The following is a 23,244-nucleotide window of genomic DNA, read 5'->3' as shown; positions in this document are numbered from 1 at the left end:
TGAGCAAGGCATCCTGCCTTAAGAAGTCCTGCCTGCCTGTTTGCCTCTCTCTGTTCACTCTGTGGGGCCTGAACTCTCAAAGAAATCTAGTCATTCTGCGTCAGGTCAAAAGTCAAATGTCAGCCTACACTAACTAGCTTTTGGACAGCCCCTAGAGGCTGAATTACCTTTTCATGACAGACATTTTATTTTTTATTTTTATATTCATTCATTCATTCATTCATTCATTCATTCATTGGCATTAGAGAGGGTAGTCAGTCACCTACAAGCACATTCTTCTGTCACCTCTTACCCATAATCCTCTCTACGCATTTGTCTTTTCTTCAAGCCTTGCCTGGCATATAACAATCTGTGCTTCCCTAGTGGGAGTGGCACGTATTCAAAAAATCTGCCCCCAGCAGCTCGGCTAAGCCCACATACTTGCCAGTCACCTCCTTGTGCCAGGAGAGGCACCCAACTTGGAAAACTTCACAGAGGAGTCTGGAGAGGGACAGGCCCTACCTACCATTGCCTCGGGGAGTTGTTGCCCCACATCACTGCCACTGAGGTGCAATGATGAGGTCTGAAGGAGTTCTGAGGGGAGCCCTGAGAGGTGGTCACAGACTTTGTCCCACCATCTGGAGGCCGTAGGAGCTCTGGCAGGCCCCGCCCCAGCTTACCTCAGTTGCGAGAGAGCATCCATTGCCATCGACCTCACGGGAGAAACCAAGTGGTCAGGTGTTTCTGCTTTGATGATCGCCTGTCCAGCACAAGAAGGGTTGTGGACTGTTGCCCACCCGGAAGTGGGGTAAGGCAGGGAGGGGGCAGTCACACGATCTGGTGCCAGGGTGAGGAGGGCCTGGGCCTTTGTACAGAGTCTGGGGCTCACATCCCCGCATTCTTTAAGGCTCATTTGGGAGCAGAGCAAAGAGAAGGAAGAAAATGCACAATGGGCCTAGGCTTCTTTCCCAGGGCCTCCAGTGACTCGATGTGTGTCCTTGGCCGTACAATGCATGTTCCCAAGCCCAAGTTTCTCTGTCCTATACAAGGCTTGATGCTTAGCTAACAGCTTGAGCCAGGCTCTTGTACAGTGAGTGAGTGACTGGGAAAGGAGCCAATAAGCATTCATTTCCCTGCCCCTCCTGCATCTCACTTCCCCCATCTGCTGCAGTACAGGTGGTCTTCCAGGACCCCATCCTTTGTCAGTCATGACAGAGTGGCAACATTTGGGGGACAAGGGTTGACTGAAGCACAGGTTCCTTCAGTCTACAGACAGCTGACTTTTTCTAAACCTCACTGAAGTTCTGAACAAATGGCTCTCTAGCCCTGCCTCTAAACGACCTCTGTCTGCTAAGTCTCTTCCTGTGGGAAAGCCCTGGAGCTATGTCTCTCTTCAGCTCGCCCCCACCCATCCCCAGTGAGCCTCTGTCTGTTGGTCCCTGAGCCAGCCTCTTCTGGGCACCATTGGGCACAAGTCAAACGAGGTCCTGCCCTAGTTTTCATGCTCTTTGGGGACATGAAACCCTCCGTGATACACCAAAGCCGTCCTTAGAGCCTATCGTTCAGCAGATCAAATCAAGAGTGGGGCAGAAGGCTTTGCAGCCCCCATAGATAGCTCACAGACGTCTATAAGGAACTTCAGCCGGGGCACAGTTAGAGAGCTAGACCCCCTGGCCAACCAGGACTGGGCAGCCCTGTCCCACTCACAACTATGAGGCCAGTAAGAGCAGACTTGTGGGCAAACTGGAAGTCCTCCGGGTCTTGGATGCTTTTGATGGCGTTGGTGACCTGCACAACACTCTTCATGAAGGCCATTTTGAGGCTGATGTCCTATGCCCGGAGGAAGAATGTGATGGAGAATCTGTTTGCAAAGGATTCACAAGAGCCCCAAGCCACGCCCCTCACCCCTGAATCCTTTCCTGCCACTGAAGAAGGCTCCACCTCAGAGGTGCTCCGAGTGACAGCCCTCACCTGTCTGTTCTTCAACCACAGAAAACTGTGGTATTGAAAATGGCCACAGTGGTCATTTTTATGCTCTGTGCATTTTTTTCATGATTCACATGCATGTGTACGTGCGTGTATCTGTGCGTGTGTCTGTGCATGTGGAAGGCAGTCACTGTATTCGTTGAGACAGGGTCTCTGCCTAGTCCTGGAGATTACAATTCGGTCAGACTGGATGGATCCTCCTGTCCTCATGATAGGATGACCCATTCCCTCAACACTAAGATTACAGATGTTTGCTGCCATAGTTAGCTTTAACATACATGGGGGGCTGGGGATTTGAACTTAGGTACTCACGCTTGTGTTTAGCAAGCACTTTCAGTGACAGAGTCATCTCCCCGCCTCCCACTGCATGTATTTTATGCTACAAGTTTAAAAAATGAATTCTTCCACTTTCATCTACCTTGACATTCCAAGAAAGTATCCCACACCTCTGTGTCTTTTTGAAGACCACCCACTCTTCTCCTTCATGAGAGTGAGTAGGCCAGAGGGGAGGGTGAGAGAGTGGGTGGAACTGGGGCTCACTTTGTAGTTCTGGGGATTCACGGTCACCTGCAGCACTCAGCGGGGGTGGGGGGTGGGGGGTGGGGCTGCTCTCTCCACCCAAGCATGACCCCAAAGCTCAGGTGTGAGCATGGATTCCCAGGAGATGACGGGGCAGGACCCCAGCTGTCTCCTGAGTGTAGCAGTGTAGCGTCCCATGCACAACGCAGGCTGACTCCCGGTATGCGGGCTACCTGGCAGCTGCTCGAGTAATGGTGAATGATCTTAGCAGTGATGGGGCTGTCCACATGGGTGAGGAGCATTTGGGGGTGGCAGTAAGAGGACACACAGCTGTACATCACCATCAGGGCGCTCTTCACGGTCTCTCGCCTCCAGGGGTGGTCCTTCTGCGGGATAAAAAAAAATGCTTGTTGCACAAGTGTAAGAATGGGGAGGGGGTTAGATGCTCAGTGTGACAGCCCAATTGTATTCTAGCCTCAGAAGGCAGGGGTGGGGGGAGTTTGGGGGGACACGGACAGAGGATTCCCCAGGCAGCAAACTGGCCATATCAGCAAATGCTCGATCTGACTGAGAGAGCCTGTCTCAGTGAATGAATAGAAGGGTGAATGAGGATGGTTCCTGACACAGAACCAAGGCCTCCACGTGTGTGCACATACCTGCATACGTCACCCATACACATGCCCACACACGTGCAAGCATGCATATATACATACCCTTATATATACACATATATGAAAAAAGGAGGAAAATTAAAAAGGGGGAGCAGGGAGCGTTCACGGGGGGGAGGGAGCAGGAGCTGGGCTGGCTGTGGGCAGGACAGTCTCTGATGGAAGGAGCTGTCAAGTCAGTCAGGGCTTCAGTGGACTGTTCTTTGGGTGCTAAAGCACCCGTTCATTTCCTCAAGCACTTATACATTTGCAGTTTTATCGGGTGCCAATTACACACCAGATACTGGGCAAGAGAACATGAACCAGACAAAGGATCTCCCCACCCTGGGAAGCTTGAGTCCAGTGACACATGCAGAGGAAGCTCGTGCAGACATCCCTAAACAGAGACTAGCTGCACAGGACATACTTAGGCAGCTGAGCAGGTACTACATCACCTTGCGGGGCTGGCTAAGCATCAGATGACACACACGGAGAGAAGTTTATTAAAGTCACCATGGTGTCAATGATGAGTTCATTAGATTCTTGTGGTAAGTGCGCCTCCTGATGTTCATAATGTGTAAGTGCGCCTCCCGATGTTCATAATGTGTAAGTGCGCCTCCCGATGTTCATAATGTGTAAGTGCGCCTCCTGATGTTCGTAATGTGTAAGTGCGCCTCCTGATGTTCATAATGTGTAAGTGCGGTAAGTGCGCCTCCTGATGTTCATAATCGGTAAGTGCGCCTCCCGATGTTCTTAATGTGTAAGTGCGCCTCCCGATGTTCGTAATGTGTAAGTGCGCCTCCCGATGTTCATAATGTGTAAGTGCGCCTCCTGATGTTCATAATGTGTAAGTGCGCCTCCTGATGTTCGTAATGTGTAAGTGCGCCTCCCGATGTTCGTAATGTGTAAGTGCGCCTCCTGATGTCCGTAATGTGTAAGTGCGCCTCCTGATGTCCGTAATGTGTAAGTGCGCCTCCTGATGTTCGTAATGTGTAAGTGCGCCTCCTAATGTCCATAAAGAAGGGCAGACAGGGAGTGGGCAATTTAACTCCCTAGCTGGCAGCTGTTGGACACGACCTTGTTTCTCTGGCAGCCTTGAGCAAGCAGACTGCCAGTCAGGCAATAGGCTGGGCCTCACACCAGGACTGACCACTGTAGATGCTCTGCAGGCACCTTTGGGAAGCTGCTGGATCACCCTAGTTGTCTCAGCTCCCACAGTTGTGGCCCCAGACCCAAAGGACACAAGCAGCTTAGTCCAGATGTTCCCAGCAGGATCTTTCTTTGTTTTCCTGGAGCACCACCTTTGAGGCCTGACACCAGGCCTTGCAGTGAGGAGCCTTACCCTCCAGGCACCGATCTGCCAGGACTGCTCCGACTCCTGGATCCTCTCCTCAAAGTCATGAAGCACATTCAGCACTGTCTTTACCTGGCCCCGGGCACACAGGCCAAAGCACAGGATGACGCCCTTTAGGGAATCCCAGCCAAGGTGAAAGCAGGGGATACAGAGAGATATATAAGTACACACAGGCAAGAACATAAATAAACCCAAGTGCCCCCTAGATCACAGAAGATTGTAAATAAGACGGTTCAAGGGTACTCTCACCTCCCGGTCAAAGTCGTTGCTATAGTCTGTCTTGTACAGTAGCTCCAGCAATAGCACCTCCACCCTGTCGGCCTCCAGGCCCATTCCTAAGGTGAAACCCAGGGCCCTGTACAGAAAGCCCTGGAGGGATGGGAGGGAGGGAGGACTTCAGGCTTTTCCACTCGCATACCTCAGGGTGATGCTATTGGGGAACACTTGATACATAGTTCTGTTTTTTTGTGTTTTTTTTTAACAGGCATTTATGTACATTTTCTACATCCTGTAAAATAAATGTTGTTTGTTCTGTGACGTCAGACTGCATAAGGGCAAGCATATTATACATGTTAACAGTGAAGGTCAAATCCTTTCCTGTATAAGTTGCATCAGATATGCTCCTATCTACAAACCTGGGTGCATCAATTTTCCCAGCTACTTCCTGACATAGGATAACACTGGCAAGAGGTGAATATCCTTGTTTGGATGCGTCAGTAAGACGGGATGGAGGCTTAGGGTTGTGGTGGAGGTGATGCGGAGTCTGGAGAGGCACTGGCGTCTTGTTCTATCCATGAACATGGGATGCTTTACAATTACCGAGATCCTCTCTGATTTCTTTCAATTATTTTTTATAATTTTACAAAGAACAAGAAAAAATATTTTTACCAAAAACAAACAAACAAAAAAAGAACATGTGACCATGGACCAGAATGTGGAATACAAACAAAAGACATTTTAAAGTGCCTGAAATCATTGGATTAGATTACTTCCTGTCTTTCTAGAGCACTAAGTAGTCTTGGGGCTACCTAATCTGATGTAAATACGTATTGCCAGAAGCCCATCCCATCTCTGGAGGCCCCTCCCATCTCCGGAGGCCCCTCCCATCTCTGGTGGTCCCGCCCTGCCTGAACTACGAGGTCCCTGTGAGGACAAACCTTTTCCAAAGAGGGGCTGTCGAAGGTCTCAATCTGATTGTTCAGCTCTTTGCTGAGGCGCAGGCTCCAGCTGGTCCCACGGGTCTTCTTGAGGGAGTTTCTCAGAAACTGGGAAGTGGAAGACCGTGGTGGGCAGAGGCACACGAGCCTCACCTTGCTCTTAGCTGGGTTCAGGGAATACTATGTGACCCTGAATCCGGGCTTGTTCTTCTTGGGCTGCCTTCTCTAAATCTCCATTCAGTTGGTGGACGGCCAACCCAGCACTAACATTATGTGTGTCTGGAGCATGGCTGTGGCTTTAAGAGGCTGCTGGGAGGTCAGGGCTATCCTGGAAAAACAGGCTGTCTCTGCTGCTTTTGGCTCTCTCACTTCTCCCTTACTGATACGCACAGACATAGGCACCCTCCTTGTTAAGTCTGCTCTGACAGAGGGAAACATGTCCTTTACATGACGCTAATCTTGTCCACATGTCAGCCCTATCAGACGTTCTCCCTTCTTTTCTCCCTTAGTCTGGCCTCAGAGACAGTTCACGCCTTTACCTGAATCAGCATATCCTCCCAGGCTTTCTGGTTCCAGGTAAATTCAGTGTGCTCTGTAGGAGAATAGGCATGGTCTCATGGTCTGCCCTCTTCTTCTGCTCCCTCCCGAGTAAACCTCCTTGTCCCAGCATCAGAGTCCCGCCAAGAATAAGCTCATCGCATTCGGTGTTTCCCTTCCCACCTCCTCCACGTTGCACATCCAGTTCTTAAGACCAAAGGAGGTCTGTTCGGGTCCCCCAGGCCCCAGGTCCCTGTGATCCGAGGCACGTGACTAGTGAGTCCCCCAGCATGCACACAGAGCAGGCACCTCACCTTCCAGGTACTGGACCAGCATCGGGATCTCCTGCTCCCACATGTCAGCCATGGAGGGAGCAATGCTCTGGCTTAGGGTCCTCAGGAGGTTGAGCATGGCAATGCCACGACCTTCTCCTTTGTAGGGTGATGACATCAGCACCTGGAGGGCCCCAGTGAGTCACTGGAGCAGGGGCCAGGCATCTACCCCCTATCTTGGAATTCACTGTCTTCGTTATAAAGAGGACATTGAGTGGGATGTATGATTTTCAAAGTCCAAGGATTTCCAGCATAGGAAGGCCCCTGTAGGGGACACTGCAGGCAGGAAGGGGATGAGAGGCCAGCCCTGGGTTCCTTCCTGACCCTGAGTCTCAGTGGAACATTGACTAGGACCCACGGGACTGAGCCCTGCTCAGGGCCATGACTGGTGTCCTGGTGGTGTTTTATGGCATAGGAATCTGGGAGCAGATCCTGGCCAGGTCCCCAGACATCTGAGCACACTGTCCCTGATGCATCTTCCCAAGAAGGACAACACAGATACTACTCTGCCCAATGTCCAGCTTCCACCCTGCATCCCAGATCCGTCCTCCCACTGGAGCACGGAGAATGAGGAGTTTAGGGAAGAGGTGTCACTGTCAGTAGGTGTGCCAGGCCACAGCATGCCAGCCACTCACCAGGAGACGGGCCAGCAGCTTCTGGGGTGCAGGCAGGTCCACTGAGGAAGGAAAAGGAGCCCCAGATAAGGAAGCCTATAACCCCCAAGAGAGACACTTTGAAGATCGTTTTCCAGAATCGGCACTATTACCCTCACCCCTTAGGTAGAAGGGTAATACCTAAGGGAGTCTACCTAAGGGAGTTCGTTTCTCATGAACAACATCATTGGCTCCTAACAAAAAGAAAGGAGACTTTTCCTCATGGGCCAGGCGGATCGAGATGTGTTTTAGATTGTGGGTGTTTATTTTCGAATGGGCCTACCAGGGCAATATCTTGTCTCCTAGTGTAAACCTTGGGCTCTCTTTAACTAGGAGTGATCTAATTCCCTACCCAGACTCCCTCCTGTCCAGTCCCTATATGCTTTGGGAACCAGTAAGCCCCACAAAGCAATGGCGCTCAGATGGATGGGCAAGGGAGGGGCCAGGGTTGCTGGGAATCTGCAGGTATGGAGACCCAGGAGAGGATTTTGGGTTGAGAGGTCACAGAGAAGTGGAGTCACTTAAGCTTCTTAGCTTGAGCTCAGATGGCAGGCCTTACCCTTTGTCATCCTTGGATAGGAACAGCCCTCTTGAACCACCCTACCCCGTCAGTGCCTGGCCCTGGGAAACCCAGGGGCCATGAAAGCATCCCCTTGGGACCAGAGGTAGTAGGTGGAGAATGGTGACATGATGCAGATAGACATGGTCACTTGAGAGCCTGTGTTGACTGGGCCTGCCCTGAGTGGACCACAGTAGAGTCAGTTAACAGAAGAACTGACAGAAGAATGTAAGACTTCCTCTGGATGGCTCAGAGAAGCTGGGCAGGGCAAAGACCCAGAAAGGACACAGCTAGAGTGGGGCAAGGAGCCCCCTCCCTGCCCTGCCCAGGATGAGTGCTGGGGAGATGGGAACATGATGAATGGGCTACCAGGAGGAAGTCTGTAGGCTTTTAACCCCTCGCTAGACATAGCAAGGAGGATTCTAGACGGATCCTGGAGAAGGGGAAACTTGGTTGATCAGGACTCTGTGACAAGGGTGACCAGGAGCCATTCCACCTGCCTGTTCCCACAGGTGGACCCAGGGATGCCACCCACCATGCTTGCTCTTTCCAGCTATCCCAGACTCCGTGTCTTTGCCATGAATTTGGTTCTCGGCCAGGTTCGTGAGGCTGATGCAGATGGGGGTCAGTGCCTCGGTGTAGTCTGTCTCCATGATGTAGCACAGGAGCCTCACCCAGAACTCCTGGCACAGGAATGGGGAGAGGAGGGCCCAGGACCAGTCAGAGGCGTCCTATGCTCCGCCCCATCCAGTGTTGGTTAGGCTCCGCCCACAGCGTGGACTCCACCTGGCATCCTGAAAGCTATCCCAGATACTCAACGGACTTTCCTGCCCACCCTGGATTTTTTTTTTTTTCAGAGGCATCCGGATGGCATCCACACAGCCTGGCTGGCCTCATATCTACTCTATGTGCAGTACATCCTCTGACCAGGGCCTTCCTCTGGGTCCCAGAGGCCTCCGAGTTACAAACCAGTCTGGTAATCCATGCGTGCCCGACAGTCGCAATGCTTGGGTGCATTTGTCAACTTGGCCGAGCAAGTGAGCCCTCTTATTAACCCAATTGCTAGTCCAGAGTGACTGTGCACACGTCACACAGAGGTGATGAGAAGTTCACCATCCGTAAAGGAGATTGCCCTTGAGTGCAGGGAGCCGGGAGGCCCAAGGAACACAATTTGCCACAAAATGACAGATGTCACTGCAGCCCTACAACTCAGGCTTGTTCTCCAGCCTCCAGTCTCCAGCCTACACCCTCCAGCCTGAAGCTCCTAACCCTTATTATCTCCAGTTCCCACTAGATAGGAGGCCTCCAGCCTGTGGCTTCATGGACAACCAATCATTCCTCGCTTGATGATGTCATGATGTTTGTTTTTTTTCTTGCCTCGTTCCTGTGTCTCATTTATTCCAATTAAAATCAAGCACACTGATTTCCCCTATAACCTGGGGTCCCTGGTGCCACACAGAACCCTCCTAGCTCAACTTACTGAAATGTAGAATGCCCTCCCCAAGGGGAATTTTAAAATAATGCATGTGCTTCAGGCATTAAGGTGACTGCCACGTATTGAGACCTACTGGGGGTTCAGAGGTGGAGAATGTCCCTAGGTTCCTCTGCCAGCCTTTGGAATGCAGCCAGGAGCCATCATCCTGGCAATGGCTGGCTGGGTGGGGAGTGACTCACATTGGTCATGCCACTGATAGAAGAAGTTATGATCTTCACGGTATCCATTGTTACTTTGTGGACCATCTTCTCTTCCAAATCCCTCTGATAGAAGCATTCCCGGCGATTTGTCTAGAAGACAGAACCAGGGCGATCCGGCAGGCAGGGGCTTGTCAAGGTCTCAAGAGTGGTCTCTCTCCTCCCCAGGGGGCTCCCTGCCCAGACACTGGGTCCTAGGATGCTAAGGGCTGGGGCTAGGCCTCATGCCTCCGAGACTGCACAAATCCAGTCCACACCTGCAGGGCAACCCTGAGCTATACAGGTCCAAACAGGTTCTCAGCGAGTTGTTCTTTGCTCAACCCTTAGTAGTCCATTTCTAAAGAGGAGCTGTACTGTAGGATTAGTGCTGGGGCCACTCACCAGCTTGTAGGTAGACAAGGTGAGCTGGACAGACACGTACTTCAGACCCCAGCCTTTGATCTTTTCTTGGAAGCCTGACAGAACCAGCTGACCAATGATTCGTAGGATTGCCATCCGTACCTGTGGGGACAGGGTAGGGGCAGCTGGGGGAGGGCCAGGCTTCAGCATGGATGTTTGCATCTAACAATCGTGTGACTTGAGACTGCTGGGGACTAACTGTAGGAGCTCTTGGTTTCATGGGTTTCGGGGGATACCTGGCTACTCCCCATCTGCCCATCGCTGCTTTCCTCATGGTGGAATGTCATTCTGCAGTGTCTTCACATGAATGCCTCAGTTGGGCTCATCATAGACGTCTCCATCCCATTCTAACATTGGTTACCTGGTCTTAGCAGCCGTGGTGGGGAAACCTATGTATTTTTTCCACTCTGGTCTTCCTCGGGTATATAGTAAAACACGCACTACGGTAGGGGTGGGGTTCAAAACTAGTCATATTTCTTGTGTCTTTGTGGCTTCCAGACTTTGAAGACAGTTCTATCTAAATCTCTAGTCCTAGTGCACATGCCCTGCCCCCGCTTCCTCAGAGCTTCTCTGACCATCCCTTCCCATCATTCCAAGCTAGCTGAGGCCGCCTTGCAGCCCAGGACTGTGGTATTCAGCTAGCTGAGGGTGTGCCAAGGAGAGTGCCTCCCCAGTTACTTTTCTCACAAGCAGTAAGATTGCTAGACAAACCCTGTGTGGACAAACCCTTTCTTCCCTGTAAGGTAGAAGCGGGGCGTACAGCTTTGGAAACCCCTGGTCTCCATGGCAGCACTGCAGCTCTCACTGGCTACGCTTTGCCCCTGTCTGCATCCAGGGCTAAGCTGAAGACTGCCATTCCAACCTCCACCCCTTAGCCTTAGTCACCCTGGCAGGGTCCCCTTCCTGTTACCTTGGACCGAGTGTCAGAGAGGGTGTTCTTGACGACCCGGATGGCCAGGTAGATGGTCTTGATATTCATTTTGGGGTCTGGAAGAGACAGACCAGCCTGGGGAACTATGGCTCAAGAAGAGAGTGGGTGGCTTGTCCCTGACACATCGCATTCGATTCCCTTCGCAGAACACAGGCTCAGATTGACTTGCTTAGGACCCTCACTGGTAGGCTTCCCGTGAGCACAGCCCTCTCGTCACAGAACCACATTCACATTCACATTCACATTCACATATACACGAACACACACATGCACACGCACGCTCACATGTGGAGGTCAAAGGGCCAAGGCATGGACCCTGTATCCTCCTTTATCATTCTTCGCACTTTTCTCTCAGGACATTTGTTTTTTTTCCCTCTGACCCCCATCCCTAGTGTGGGTTATAGACATACAGCGACACACCCAGCTCTTTACATGGCTGCTGGGGTCCTGAACACAGGTGGTCATGCTTGGATAGCAAGCACTTTTACCCACTGAGCCACCCCCCCCCAGCCACCACGTAAGCTAGTCTAATGCTTTGTGTTAGCGCAGTGCTTTAATGAATATCTTGGCCTGATTAACTTTGGGTAATTATTGCCTGGAGGACTGAAAAAGGATTGTTAAACCCAAAGTTTGGTTCTTATCCAACTAAGCACCCAGAATTGTTCAGCCATTTGAACCCATCAGTGGTGTGCGAGGAGCTGGTTTCTGTGACCCCTGGCTAGGAACCAGCAAGAAATACCTCAGAGGCTGAGTCCAGCTAGATCCAAACAACTCGTGTAATGATGGTTGTTTGTTTATTTATTTTTATTTTTATGTGTATGAGTGGTTGCAGCGGGTTTCGGGCTAACTGTGAAAGTCGAGCCCAGAGGGCAGAGGTACGGAGGGGCCATGGTGCTGGTTAGAGTCAAGGCTGCGAGATACAAAGCAATCAAGAGGCTTGGTCACCCAACAGTGACTACAAATAGTGCTGAAGCCAGATAGGAACTTCACTGTCACCCCCATGGTGCCTGTCCCCTCCAGCTGGCTCACCATCTGCGCTCACTACGGCCCTGATCAGGGCCAGCGTCCCCACACGGAGAGCCTCTTTGCTCATCTCCACCTGGCTGAAGAAGAACTTCATCAGCTCCTTAGGGTAGGAGCGGGCTGCAGGGCAGAAGGGGGATGTGTGTCAGTCAAGGCCGGCGGGCTCTGCCTGGATGCCTGCACTCAGCAAGGGGCTGGGCCTCCCCAGGTCCCTGCAGACCTCACCCAGGGCTATGAAGCAGTGCACGATCTCCATCAGGTTCTGACTGCTGAACTGCTGCTGGGCTGGGGCCTTGGAGCACACCTAAGGAGTGGTGTGCAGGGAGGGTGAGGAGGCCACAGGCCCCATGGGCGGCCCAGCCCCATAGGCCTGCATGCCAGTGGGATGCAGTGGGGGAGGGAAAACCATGCTCCAAGGCAGTTTCCGGCTGACGCCCTCCCTGGCCTCACCTGGACGTGCAGCTCTGTGAAAATGGGGTGTAGCAGCATCGGGGGAATAGGGGTGTTGGTGGTAACGGACGCTTCTAGAATCTGCCTCAGGACCTGCAGAGGGGATGGTCAGAAGGTTGCAGGCGACTGTTCCACTAGTTTCGTGCTACTCAGCGGGCCATTGCATTTATGGTTCCCCGGTCCCACCCCAACCCCACACCAGCTGACTGGGTGTCGAGGCTCTGTTTTCTACAAGATGAACTTCAGCCAAGCCTGCCTTTCCACCATCTCTGGATGACTCTTGTGCCTGCAGGCGGCTCTCTAGTCCTGTCCTGTTCATTTCTGCTCCTTGTTTTTACAATAAAGGCCCCAAGCCCTGTAAATTTGCTGCATTTCCATGTGCACCAGCCCAGGCCAGGCTGGCACTCAGAACCTACAACATCTCCACCTCCCATGTTAGAGGCTGTGGAGGCCCCAAAACCCATTCCACCCAGAGCTCCGGACTGTGTCCCTTTGGTTAGAGATAAAAATCTCTTTGGGTATAACTGCTTAAGGGTCCAAACACCCCCAAGGTTCTTAGCTACAGTAACCCTAGAAATCTAAAGCAAATTCCCTGTGGCCTCCTGGACCCTTTGAGATCCTTCTACCTGGAATGACAGCTTGTTTCCCATGGGTCGTAGAGGGTACAGATGTTGGGCCTGCCGGTACCTGTGGACTCTTGAGGACCAGAGTTTCTTGAGTCTGGTTCTCACCTGTGTGATGAAGAGGGCCTCCAGGCCGCCCTGGAACTCAGCCAGCAGCAGGGGGATATAGTCGTACACCTGTTCCCTCAGGTCGTCATTAGGCAGGAGAAGGCTCAGCATGGGCCTGAGAGACTTGATGACCCCCAGTTTCACCTGTGTAGGAAGTGAGGTTCCCAGAGCCCCAGCAGGACCAGGATCTTAGTGACTCAAAACACTCTCCAGCATCATACAGACGGGGAATTACAGACATGGACCAGGCCTTTTCCTAAAGCCCCCACCATGGTCAGTGCAGTGGGGTCAGACTACCCAATAGGAGTCCTACCTGTAAACAAAGCGACCTTGGACAAGTGCAGAACAAACAAACCTCAGTTTCCTTGTTCTTAAAGTGGCCCTGCCTTACAGAGTTGGGATGAACACATTGTTCATGGTCAAGATATCCAGCAATTACCTGGAATGGGGCAAATGCCTTCAAGTCTCAAGACTTCATCGAAAGCTCTCTGTGGGCCTTTGCCAAGCTCTAACCCCTCATCCATCCATCATTCACAGAGCCCTGGGGTCTCTGGAGCTCTGGGAACTGAACCCAGAAGTTCTGCAGCATCTTCTGGGAAGTGTAACCCAGAGGATACAGAGGCCTCTGAGCACACCAAGTCTCACCTCAAGGTCCTGGTGGCGCAGCCACACGGTCACGAAGTATCGGTACATTGGGAAGAGCTTCACAGCAAACTGGTCCTCAGTCATCACGGGGTACAGGCTATCCTCCAGGTGCCTCAGGTAAAACTGCACCGTCTCACAGAATGTCTCCATGGCTGCCAGCAGCAAGACAGGCAGGTGGGGCCAGAGGGGCCAGGGTTGGAACCACTCCTTCCTGGTACTCTTGGGGTTACCGAGTTCCCTCCTCTCTACTCTGTATGTCCATGTGAGCACTGAGCACACAGTTATGACTAAGCCCCTCCCCTTGGGGGATGCAGGATCAAAGTGGGACCACAACCCGGAGATGCCAATAAGGGCAGCAACAACACAACCTCTTTTTCTTAGGCATCAGGGTTTGGGGGCCCAAACTAGTGTCAAATAACCAAATCGCAGGGCCGGATGACCAGATGTAGATAGCCTCTAAGGACTTCGCAGAGACAAGCCCAACTGAGGGCATGTGAACTGCCTTTTCCTTCCTGCAACTGTCTCTCATCTTTCTCTGAAATACTTAAGTACAGAACGAGTTACATAGAGTCACAGATGTGACCATGGTCTTCTAAAATGTACCCACATTCCCCCAGGGGGCAGATCATAGGCTACACTGGTTAGCTTTTTAAATATAAGCTAGAGTCATCTGGGAAGAGGGGACCTCAGTTGATCAAACACCGCCATCAGACCGGCCTGTAGGCAAGTGTATGGGGTGTTTTCTTGATTAACCATTGATGGATGAGGACCCATCCCACTGTGGGAGGTGTCACCTCTGGGCAGGTGGCCCTGGGTTGTATAAGAAAGCAGGCTGAGTGATTCATGAGGAACAAACTAGTAAGCAGCCTTCCATGCCTTCTGCCTTAGTTTCTGCCTCCATATCCCTTTATGCTGGACATCAAGTTGTTGGCTAAAACAAATCCTTTCTTCCCCAAGTAGCTTTTGGTCATGGTGTTTGTCAAAGCAACAGAAACCCTAACTAGAGTGAGAACTAAACACAATAAGAGACAGAGCAACCACCAGGTGGGGACAAACAAACCTCTCGGCCAAGGAACCCCTGTCCCCTCCCCATCCCCTTTCGCCCCCTGGTTAAGGCCTAACCCACAGGCCCAGGTGAGACACAGGCCCAGGTGAGACACAGGCCCAGGTGAGACACAGGCCCAGGTGAGACACAGGCCCAGGTGAGACACAGGCCCAGGTGAGACACAGGCCCAGGTGAGACACAGGCCCAGGTGAGACACGCACCGCTACAGATCACCTGGCGCATCTTGGCTTCGTTGGCAAGTCTCAACATCGTGAAGATGGTAGCCAGGGTGATGCCCATGTACGGCATGAACTCAAACACTGTAGGATAGCAAGAGGCCACAGGAAGTCAGGGAAGGAGTTGAGGAGGGAGAAGGCAGAGAGGGTAACCCTACCACCTACTACCTCAAGACTCTGCAGCCTACCAGGAAACCCTTTGCCACCAGTAAGATGGCGGGGGATAGGGTGAGGTGAAACATGCTTTGAAAGAGTGAGCCAAAAGGAAGAGAAGGGAAAAGATGTGAGGGGGAAGCAGGGAATAGAGGAGCTACAGAGGAGTGGGGGGGGGGTAGAGAGCCACAGGACAGGGAGAAGGCTGATGTAGAGAGAAAGGGAGGGTCCTAGCCAGGGATCATGTCTGTCTCAAGGGCATACATATGACTCCTGAAGACTCGGTATTCTCTATTCTTGGATGGTCCCACAGATGAGACAGCAGACAGGACTCACAGACATAAGAGCATCCCATAGGAGACTCCGGAGGCTCAAACCTGGCCCCTCCACTCAAGCTGAGAGCGCCCCTCCACATTTCCTCAGCTTCTAGACTCAAAGTGTGTTTCTAACGATGAACTAATTCTCTACTCTCCTTCTAGCAGGGTCCTTCTTTCAGATCTTTGGGCTTAGTATCTGTAAGCCCAGGCCCACCCATGCCTGTGGGCCATCCAGTTGCTACTTCCTCTTCTCCTTAACTCCCAGCCAGGCCTCCATCCCCTGCATGCCAGGCAGCGCCCCCACCCCTCCGGCTCTAACTGTCCCCTCTACAGAAATGGACGTGTGGTCTGGACTGCGAGTGGCTCTGACTTCACAGTGGTGCTATCTGCCCTCAGTAAAGGCCCCGTTCCCACGTTTGTGGTTAGGTCTTTTCCAGTATCGACATGACGCGGACGTTCCTCTTTCACAGCGCTAAGCAGCCCGCTGCTACAGAGGAAGACTAAGCTCAGCCCTCAGTATGGCTGAGCCAGGATGCTGTCGCATCAGCCGGGCTCAGTGCATCGTAACTAAGGATATTTTCATGTTCCCGTGAGTCCGTCAGAATGCAGTCCTATCGTAAACTGAGGGGCAACTGTGCCCTCCTTCTCCCAGTCTCGTGATACCGCCCTGTGGTGCTCTTGACAAACCTTTGGAGACACCACTACATTGGGGCTTCTCTAGGCTGGGTCCCTCTTATTCCCCGAGTGACAATGGCTTTGAAACCCACCTGCCAGCCTGACCTCTGATCTCTTCATACCAGAAATTTCATCCCTGCCTGGCCTCTCTGTTGACCTCACTCAAAACTAGATCCTTCCTTGGTCACTCAAACTCTCTCCCTGTTCTTCAGACCCTACTGACTGACTCATTCACTCCTCCACTCAGAGCCCCAGCAAGTCCCATCAACCAGGGCCATTCACGGCTGTCCACTACCCACTAAGTATGTCCCAGCCCAAGCACAGCCCTCTCCCAGTGGGTACCTTCCACCCCTTCTCCGTCCTCACAGTGGCCCGAGTTGTCTCCCACCAGACAACTGCCCCTTAGTAATCTCTACCAGCTTCCTGGGCCTTAAATAAGTCTAGGGTCCTAGGGCGGCTGATCCTGGCCTACCTCCCTCGCCTCATGCCCATCTCCTCACTCTGCATCTCCGGCCACAGGCATCTCTTGGTCTTCAGTGAAATCAGGCCCCAGAAAAACCCTGCCCCAAAGCCTTTGCTCATAATGTTCTCAACAAGTGGGTTTTTTTTCTCCCACTGACACACACACACACACACACACACACACACACACACACACACACACGCATGCACACCTCTCTTCCCTCCTTCAATCTCGGCTAGACTATAGCTGTCTCGCCTAGAGCCCTCCCCTTCACTGCTCTCAAACAGCCACCTTCATAGCTGTCATCTCTTAAGCATTTGTTCTCCTGCGTCCCTGTGTGTGGTCCCTTCGGAAGCCAGGAACCGTATGGCTTTTCCTCACCACTGGGACCCAGCACCCACCACAGGCTCATGGGGGCAAGAGCTCAGTATGTTTCTGCAAGTGGAAAGAAGGAGGAGAAGCGGGGGACAGGGGTACAAAACAGAGTAGGGGTGTGTGGGGAGATAAAGGGGAAGAGAGGAGACAGACAGACAGACAGACAGACAGACAGACAAAGAGGAAGCGAATCAGAAACACCAAAAAAGAATCTTAGTGGTAAGAACTAGGCATAGAGGGGATGTCACAGAGCTAGAGAAACGCAATGGGTGGGGGTCAGGAACAGAGGTAAAGTGTATGACAGAGAGAAAGGGGCCAGCTCAGTCTGGCCAGGAACTGGGGTAGGATCTCAGATCCCTACCATTGCCGTTGGCCAGCTTGGCCAGAGTGACGATGACAAACTCGTCAGTGAGGTTGAGGGGCTTGAGATGATGCTGTAGTTCATACATGACCAAGCTGAAGTGGTTTCGGGACAGAGCCACCAGGGTCTCACTGGCCACCTCGGCGGTCTCTAAACCCTCCGTCTGCAAGGGGACAAGAGAGGCATCACTAGCACCCTCCTGGTTCGAGTAGGCTCAGTCTGCCTTAGCTCCATGAGAGAGCCCGGGCCAGGCTCAGCTGCAGTCCAGCGCCTGGGCCTGCAGAAGGAAGGCATGGTAGAATCCAGGCCCCATTACCTCTGTGATAGCCCGCATCTGCTTGGAGGCAATGGCCACCAGCCTTTGTATACAGCGCTCCTCCATCTCCCCTTCCTGCTGGATGATCTCCTGCATGATGTTGTAGATGTTCATCTTGCGCTGGGTAGAAATCTGGGAACAAGCATGGCAGGTGGCAGAAGGGGTAGGGCTTTCCCCCAGCACCCACCACCTCCATTCCTTGCCTCACCTCCCTTCTTCACCTGCAAAAGGGAACAGCCACTCTCTGGTCATCTTGCCTCAGATCTCCTCCATCTCCAGCCCCTCCCAATTCTGTGCACTCATCCAACACCCCCTGTCGCTAGGATTTGCAAGTCATTCCTCTTGGCTCAGTCAATGGTCAGCCGGAAAGGTGTCATATGGTCAACACACAATGTTCTTCACACACTAAATAGTGTCAGGCTTGAGAGGACAAGAGGCAAGTTCACTCTGACCTTTGCCCAGGTCAAGGACTCGAGGCAGGAAACACATCTTTCCCTCCTGCAGCTTCTGTGTGGACAGCACTGAGCACCAAATAAGGTGTCATACAAATGGCGGCCAGAGGACAGCCTTAGGTGCTGTTATTTAAATGCTGCTGCTCACCTTGGGTTGGTTTTGTTTTTGTTTTTTTAGACAACGTCTCTCACCGGCCTGGAGCTTGCCAGGTAGGCTGGGCTGACTCCTCCATCCAGACCCAGAGATCCTCATGTTTCTGCTTCCTGATTACTGAGAATTACAACTGCACACCGCCATGCTTAGCATTTTTATGTGGGTTCCAAGGATTAAACTTGGGTCCTTGGTTTTGCAAGGCAAGCATGTTGCTAACTGAACTAATCAATCACGGGCAATTTTACATGGAGCATCGTGAGTCTAGGCTTTGAACTCTGAACACAGAGGAGCAGTGAGATCATAAGTAAGTACTTCGTGGCTCTAGACCAAGCTCTCAGCCTTTATTATCATCACTGCTCTTGAAGTGTCCTTTTCCATGTTTTCCTAAGTGTCCTTGCCACACGAACCTTGGGTAACCCAGGTTTAATGTATATACACCACGGGCAATCTGCACTTTATACATAAAGAACAGTCAAAAGTCAGCAAATAATCATGTTTTCTGCACTTTCTGATGCCTTGAGGTCTGTGGATGAGCAGTGCTGTAGGGCCTGCCCCTCCCGGCAGTAGCTACTGTTAGTTAAATATCTGATATGCAAGACCCCAAAGGGGTCACGACCCACAGGTTGAGAACCACTGCCATAGAAGAACAGCCATGAAGATGGTGTCAGGGCAGCTGTCAGTAAGCCAGGAGGAGCCTCAACAGAAACCCAATCTTTGGGCATCTTGACTAAAGCCTTCTAGGATGTAGAACCGAGAGGAAATACGTATCTGGAGTTTTAGCCGCATAGTTTATGGTCCTCTGTTATGACAAACCGAGCAGACTGTAATCCCAGTCAATCCACAGACCAGTCCCCACCAACCAGGGGCCTCCCGGTGCTGCCACACCAGACACAGAGATGCCTCCCAAAGAAATTGCTCTAACCTCAAGTAGCCCCGAGGAATATGGGTGCCTCTGGTGTCAGCCATTTCAGCATCTCAGCCCTTAACACTGTGTTCGTGGTGACTAGAGAGGTGTGCTAAATGGTGGGTGGACTCCCAGACATCCGAATGTGTCTGGTCAAAGAGGAGGTGTGGTGACTTGGGTGTCCCTACCTCTGGCACCTGTAGGCAGCGGATGAGAGCGTTCATCACCACACAGGGGTCAGTGGTAGCCTTCTCTGTGATTATCACTGAAGCCAAGGTCTTCCGCATGTCCGGGCATGGCCCTGTGGTGTCTGTCTTTGCTGATTCACTGTCCATGATGTTCAGGAGGTTGGTGACTTGAAAGAATGTACCTGGCACAAAGATGGTGTAGATTGGTGCTGAGCGGCCAAGACGGACCCGTGATGTGTTGATGTGGTTGACTCCTTACCATCATCCTCTGGCTCTAAATGTGCCAGATGCTCTGCTTCCTCCAATATGTCTTCACTCAACTCAGCAGCTTCATCCATGTCTCCTCAAGCTCCCTTCAAGATGGATGAGGTTAATAAATACTCTGCCTGGCCACACTCCCTAAGAAGACCTCCCAGGTGGGCAGAATCTGTGTCTCCATTTGAACCGGTAAATAAGGCAAAAGGAACAGGATGTTCCATTAGATGCAATGCTTGTAGGAATTCCCTCCCTTGAGTTGCTTGTGTTGTTGGCAAAGGTGATGGGAATTGACTCTCACGTTGTTCACGTGGGGCTTTTCACAGACTAGAAAGACACTGCCCTCGCCGAGAGGAAAGAGCCGTGGTGCATGCTGACTATGGAGGGACCATGGGGTTTGAAACTGGGGTTCCCAGTCCTGTGACTACAGGAACTGAATTGTGCCAACCATCCCATGCACTGAGGAGAGGCTGTTGAGCGCCAAAGAGGAAAGTAGCATTACCCACAACTTGGCTGCAACCTCTAAGACCATGAGCAGTGGACCCAGGCAAACCACACCCGGACTCCTGCCTATGTAGAGACTGAGATAGCGGGTACTTTTTTAATCTGCTAAAGCAGTTATACTTTGTCACACAGCCATAGATGATCTAATATGCTTAGTAAAGATGGTCTCCTCCCTCTTCTCTAGATATTACAAATTTGGGACTACAGAATTCAGTCCTCTCACTAACTTCAAGGGCTGACTGTTTAACGCCCAAAGTTTCCTAATGAATGACAAGCCAGAGCAGATATCCCCCTTCGAGGACCAAAGTTCCCCAGACCCTTTCTCCTCCAGGCCCAGTTCCTCAACCCTCAACCCATGATAGCTCTTCAGAGGATTCCCAGGACCTAAACACCAGCCTCGTCTCGAAGTCCTCACCTGCGTAGAACAAAAAATGTTGGCTGAAGAAGATCTCTGCTCTTTATCTAGTATCCACCAAAGAAAATATGAATAATGGCAGAATCCGATCTCCACCACAGACATTCAGCCTCCTCCATGGTAATGCTCACGAGAAACAGGACTCCTGGCAGGGGTGGAGGTTTCATTAGAACCATCACCGTTATATCCCAGACCCTTGGAACTTTGAGAGCCAACTGCCTCCCTGAGGCACTATCCACCAGAGCTTCTGGTACATTGGGCTGAAGTCAAAGCTTTACACCAAGTTTCCATTAAATATTTCCATACCCAGAGGTGTGTGCTGATGTATGGTGGCCTGTTTGGGAAAAGGAAATCGTTAGTGGGGGTTATAGCAAAGATTCAAAAGGGTGGATAGAGGTGGAGCCCAATATAGGTGGAATCAAGGGAGGGAAGGGACGGAAGAGGATGGTATGGCTGTGGGGAGAGAACTCCTTTGTCACTAGGACTACTCAACAGCCACATGGGGACTTGTGTCCTCACAACTGGACAGAAGCCAGGCGAGGAGGTGTGTTCTCACTGGGAGAGTCTCAGAAGATAAGGAACTTCAAAGACAGAGAAGAATACATTTCCTTCCTTAAACCAAAAGTGGACCTCAAAAGACTTCCTGGTCACCTGTTGCTGAGAGAGCTGGCCAAGATCAGCGATTTGTACAACAAAAAGCCCTGGTCTGGGGGCATCCTTCATGAATTTCAGGTTAACAGACTAAGGTTCAGAGTCATACTGACCCAAGGTTTCTTTATTAAAATTCCATTTGAGTCTGCCCGTCTTGCCAAGTGGCAGTTTATACTGGTTAGATGGACATGGTATTTTGTTTTGTTTTTTATTTGTCAATTTGACACAAGCTAAGGTCGTCTGGGAATTGGGAACCTCAACTGAGAAAATGTCTTCATCAGATTGGTCTGTGAGTCTGCAGGACATTATCTTTTTTTTTTTTAATCTTTAAAAATTACCTTATTTACATGTATGGGTGTTTTGCCTGCAGGTTATATCTGCCTACGAGACTGGTACCCATGGAGCTCAGAGGATGGCATTGGATCACCTGGAACTGGAAATTACCTCTAACTCTTCGTTCCATCCCATTTCTACTCCGTGGAATTTAAAGGGTTAAACAATGAGTTTCTGGGCTGGAGAGATGGCTCAGAGAGTAGCAGTACTAAGAATAAGTGCCCTGGTTTGAATCCCTAGCACCCACATAAAAAGCCTGTCATGACTCTGTGTGTTTGTAACTTCAGATTTGGGGGTGGAGATGGATGACCCTTGGGAGCTTGGTGGCTGGCCAGCTAGCTGAAACAGAAAGCTTCAGGTTTAGGGAGAGACTCTGCCTCAAGGAAATACGGTAGAAAGTGATAGAGCAGGGTACCCAACATCTTTTTCTGGCCCCCATACATGTGGGCATGCATGCACGCGCACACGTGCACACACACACACACACACACACACAGAGACACACGGTACACTTGCTCACGATGTATTCCCTCTCTCTCCCTCCCCCTCCCTCTCTCCCTCTCCCTCCCCTCCCTCTCCCTCTCCCTCTCTCTCAGGATTAAAAATGACTTCCCTATACCCACACCAAACACATCTTTCCAATAAACTCCTGCACTGTTCCTCATTCTGGCCACTGGAGACACATTAGTCAACATGAAACAAAGCATAAAGATAGTTGTTCACTTCCTCCTCCACCTCCCCACTGGGCCTTCTCAGGACCTTCAGTGATCTCTCAAGTCCTGTTTCAGGTCAAAAACTATGTTGACTACATGCCTACCAAGTTCGCTAAGCATGTTGGATACAGGACTACAACATGCCTTTGTCCTCTGGGGCCTTCAGAGACAATACACAAGTATTGTATGAATTAGAACCAGATGTAAACATGTCAGCAATTGGTGTATACTAAACATTTTCAAAATTCAATGTCTGAAACAACAAATTATTATCTACAGGTTACCTAGCTGTGTTGGGTTGGGTCATGTCTTGCTAAGTACAACTGGAGTCACTTGTGCTAAGGGCTTGCTCTTGACAGAAAAGATACAAGTGTAGAGGTGCCATGCTTCAAGACTGGATCAGGCAGTTCTCGTGGAAATGCAGCAGGACCTGAGAGAATGAGGAGAAACGAGGGATTCTGGTGGGGGCTCAACTTTGAATGGACGCCAATTCCTTCTATCAGCTGAGGCAAGTCAGGACTCTAAGGACAAGCGCATGCCTCACCGTGAGGGGAAGAGGTTCAGAGTCATATTGAAAGGCTGTAACTGTCAGCAGGGGAGAGATAGGGAACATCTTTTAAAATGGCACCCAGCATGAGTGTGCAGAGCATGACAAGAAGCAAAATGCTAAAGCTGGAGAGAGATGGCACAGTGGTTAAGAGCACTTACTGCTTTTGTTGAGGACCCAGGTTTGATTCTCAGCACCCACATGACAGTTCCCAACCAACTCCTGTCCCGGGGGATCTGCTGTCCTCTTCTGGCATCCACAGGCACTGCATACACGCAGTGCACATACATGCTGGCACTCTGTACTGGCTGGGTTTTTGTGTTAACTTGACACAAACTGGAGTCAACACAGAGAAAGGAGCCTCCTTGAGGAAATGCCTCCATGAGACCCAGCTGTAAGGCATTTTCTTAATTAGTGATCAAGGGGGGAGGGCCCTTTGTGAGTGGTACCGTCCCTGAGCTGGTGGTCCTGGGTTCTATAAGAAAGCAGGCTGAGCAAGCCAGGGGAAGCAAGCTAGTAATCATCACCCCCCCCATGGTCTCTGCATCAGCTCCTGCCTCCAAGTTCCTGCCCTGCTTGAGTTCCTGTCCTGA

General features: G+C 51.3%; 1 protein-coding gene across 1 annotated transcript in view; it reads right to left on the bottom strand.

The window, feature by feature from the left end:
• Mroh2a (maestro heat like repeat family member 2A) overlaps positions 1-20,738 on the bottom strand; it is a 36,783-nt gene extending 16,045 nt beyond the window's left edge. Inside the window, exons 1-25 of the mRNA XM_032901585.1 lie at positions 20,714-20,738; positions 20,408-20,552; positions 19,493-19,586; positions 19,234-19,415; positions 17,536-17,667; positions 17,220-17,382; positions 14,861-14,959; positions 13,595-13,746; positions 12,950-13,093; positions 12,219-12,311; positions 11,994-12,072; positions 11,775-11,888; positions 10,725-10,801; positions 9,797-9,916; positions 9,398-9,508; positions 8,259-8,406; positions 7,147-7,187; positions 6,494-6,635; positions 6,182-6,234; positions 5,643-5,750; positions 4,735-4,854; positions 4,474-4,596; positions 2,718-2,870; positions 1,687-1,809; positions 660-739 (exon numbers count right to left, since the gene is read on the bottom strand). Of these exons, the coding sequence (XP_032757476.1) occupies positions 660-739; positions 1,687-1,809; positions 2,718-2,870; positions 4,474-4,596; positions 4,735-4,854; positions 5,643-5,750; positions 6,182-6,234; positions 6,494-6,635; positions 7,147-7,187; positions 8,259-8,406; positions 9,398-9,508; positions 9,797-9,916; positions 10,725-10,801; positions 11,775-11,888; positions 11,994-12,072; positions 12,219-12,311; positions 12,950-13,093; positions 13,595-13,746; positions 14,861-14,959; positions 17,220-17,382; positions 17,536-17,667; positions 19,234-19,415; positions 19,493-19,571 (2,636 nt within the window). The 5' untranslated portion in view covers positions 19,572-19,586; positions 20,408-20,552; positions 20,714-20,738. The remainder of the gene's footprint in view (positions 1-659; positions 740-1,686; positions 1,810-2,717; positions 2,871-4,473; positions 4,597-4,734; positions 4,855-5,642; positions 5,751-6,181; positions 6,235-6,493; positions 6,636-7,146; positions 7,188-8,258; positions 8,407-9,397; positions 9,509-9,796; positions 9,917-10,724; positions 10,802-11,774; positions 11,889-11,993; positions 12,073-12,218; positions 12,312-12,949; positions 13,094-13,594; positions 13,747-14,860; positions 14,960-17,219; positions 17,383-17,535; positions 17,668-19,233; positions 19,416-19,492; positions 19,587-20,407; positions 20,553-20,713) is intronic.
• Between the last annotated feature and the right edge of the window lie 2,506 nt (positions 20,739-23,244).

Source organism: Rattus rattus, chromosome 4, assembly GCF_011064425.1.
Source record: "Rattus rattus isolate New Zealand chromosome 4, Rrattus_CSIRO_v1, whole genome shotgun sequence".
In the NCBI taxonomy this organism is placed as follows: Eukaryota; Metazoa; Chordata; class Mammalia; order Rodentia; family Muridae; genus Rattus; species Rattus rattus.
This window is presented reverse-complemented; position numbering and strand designations above follow the sequence as displayed.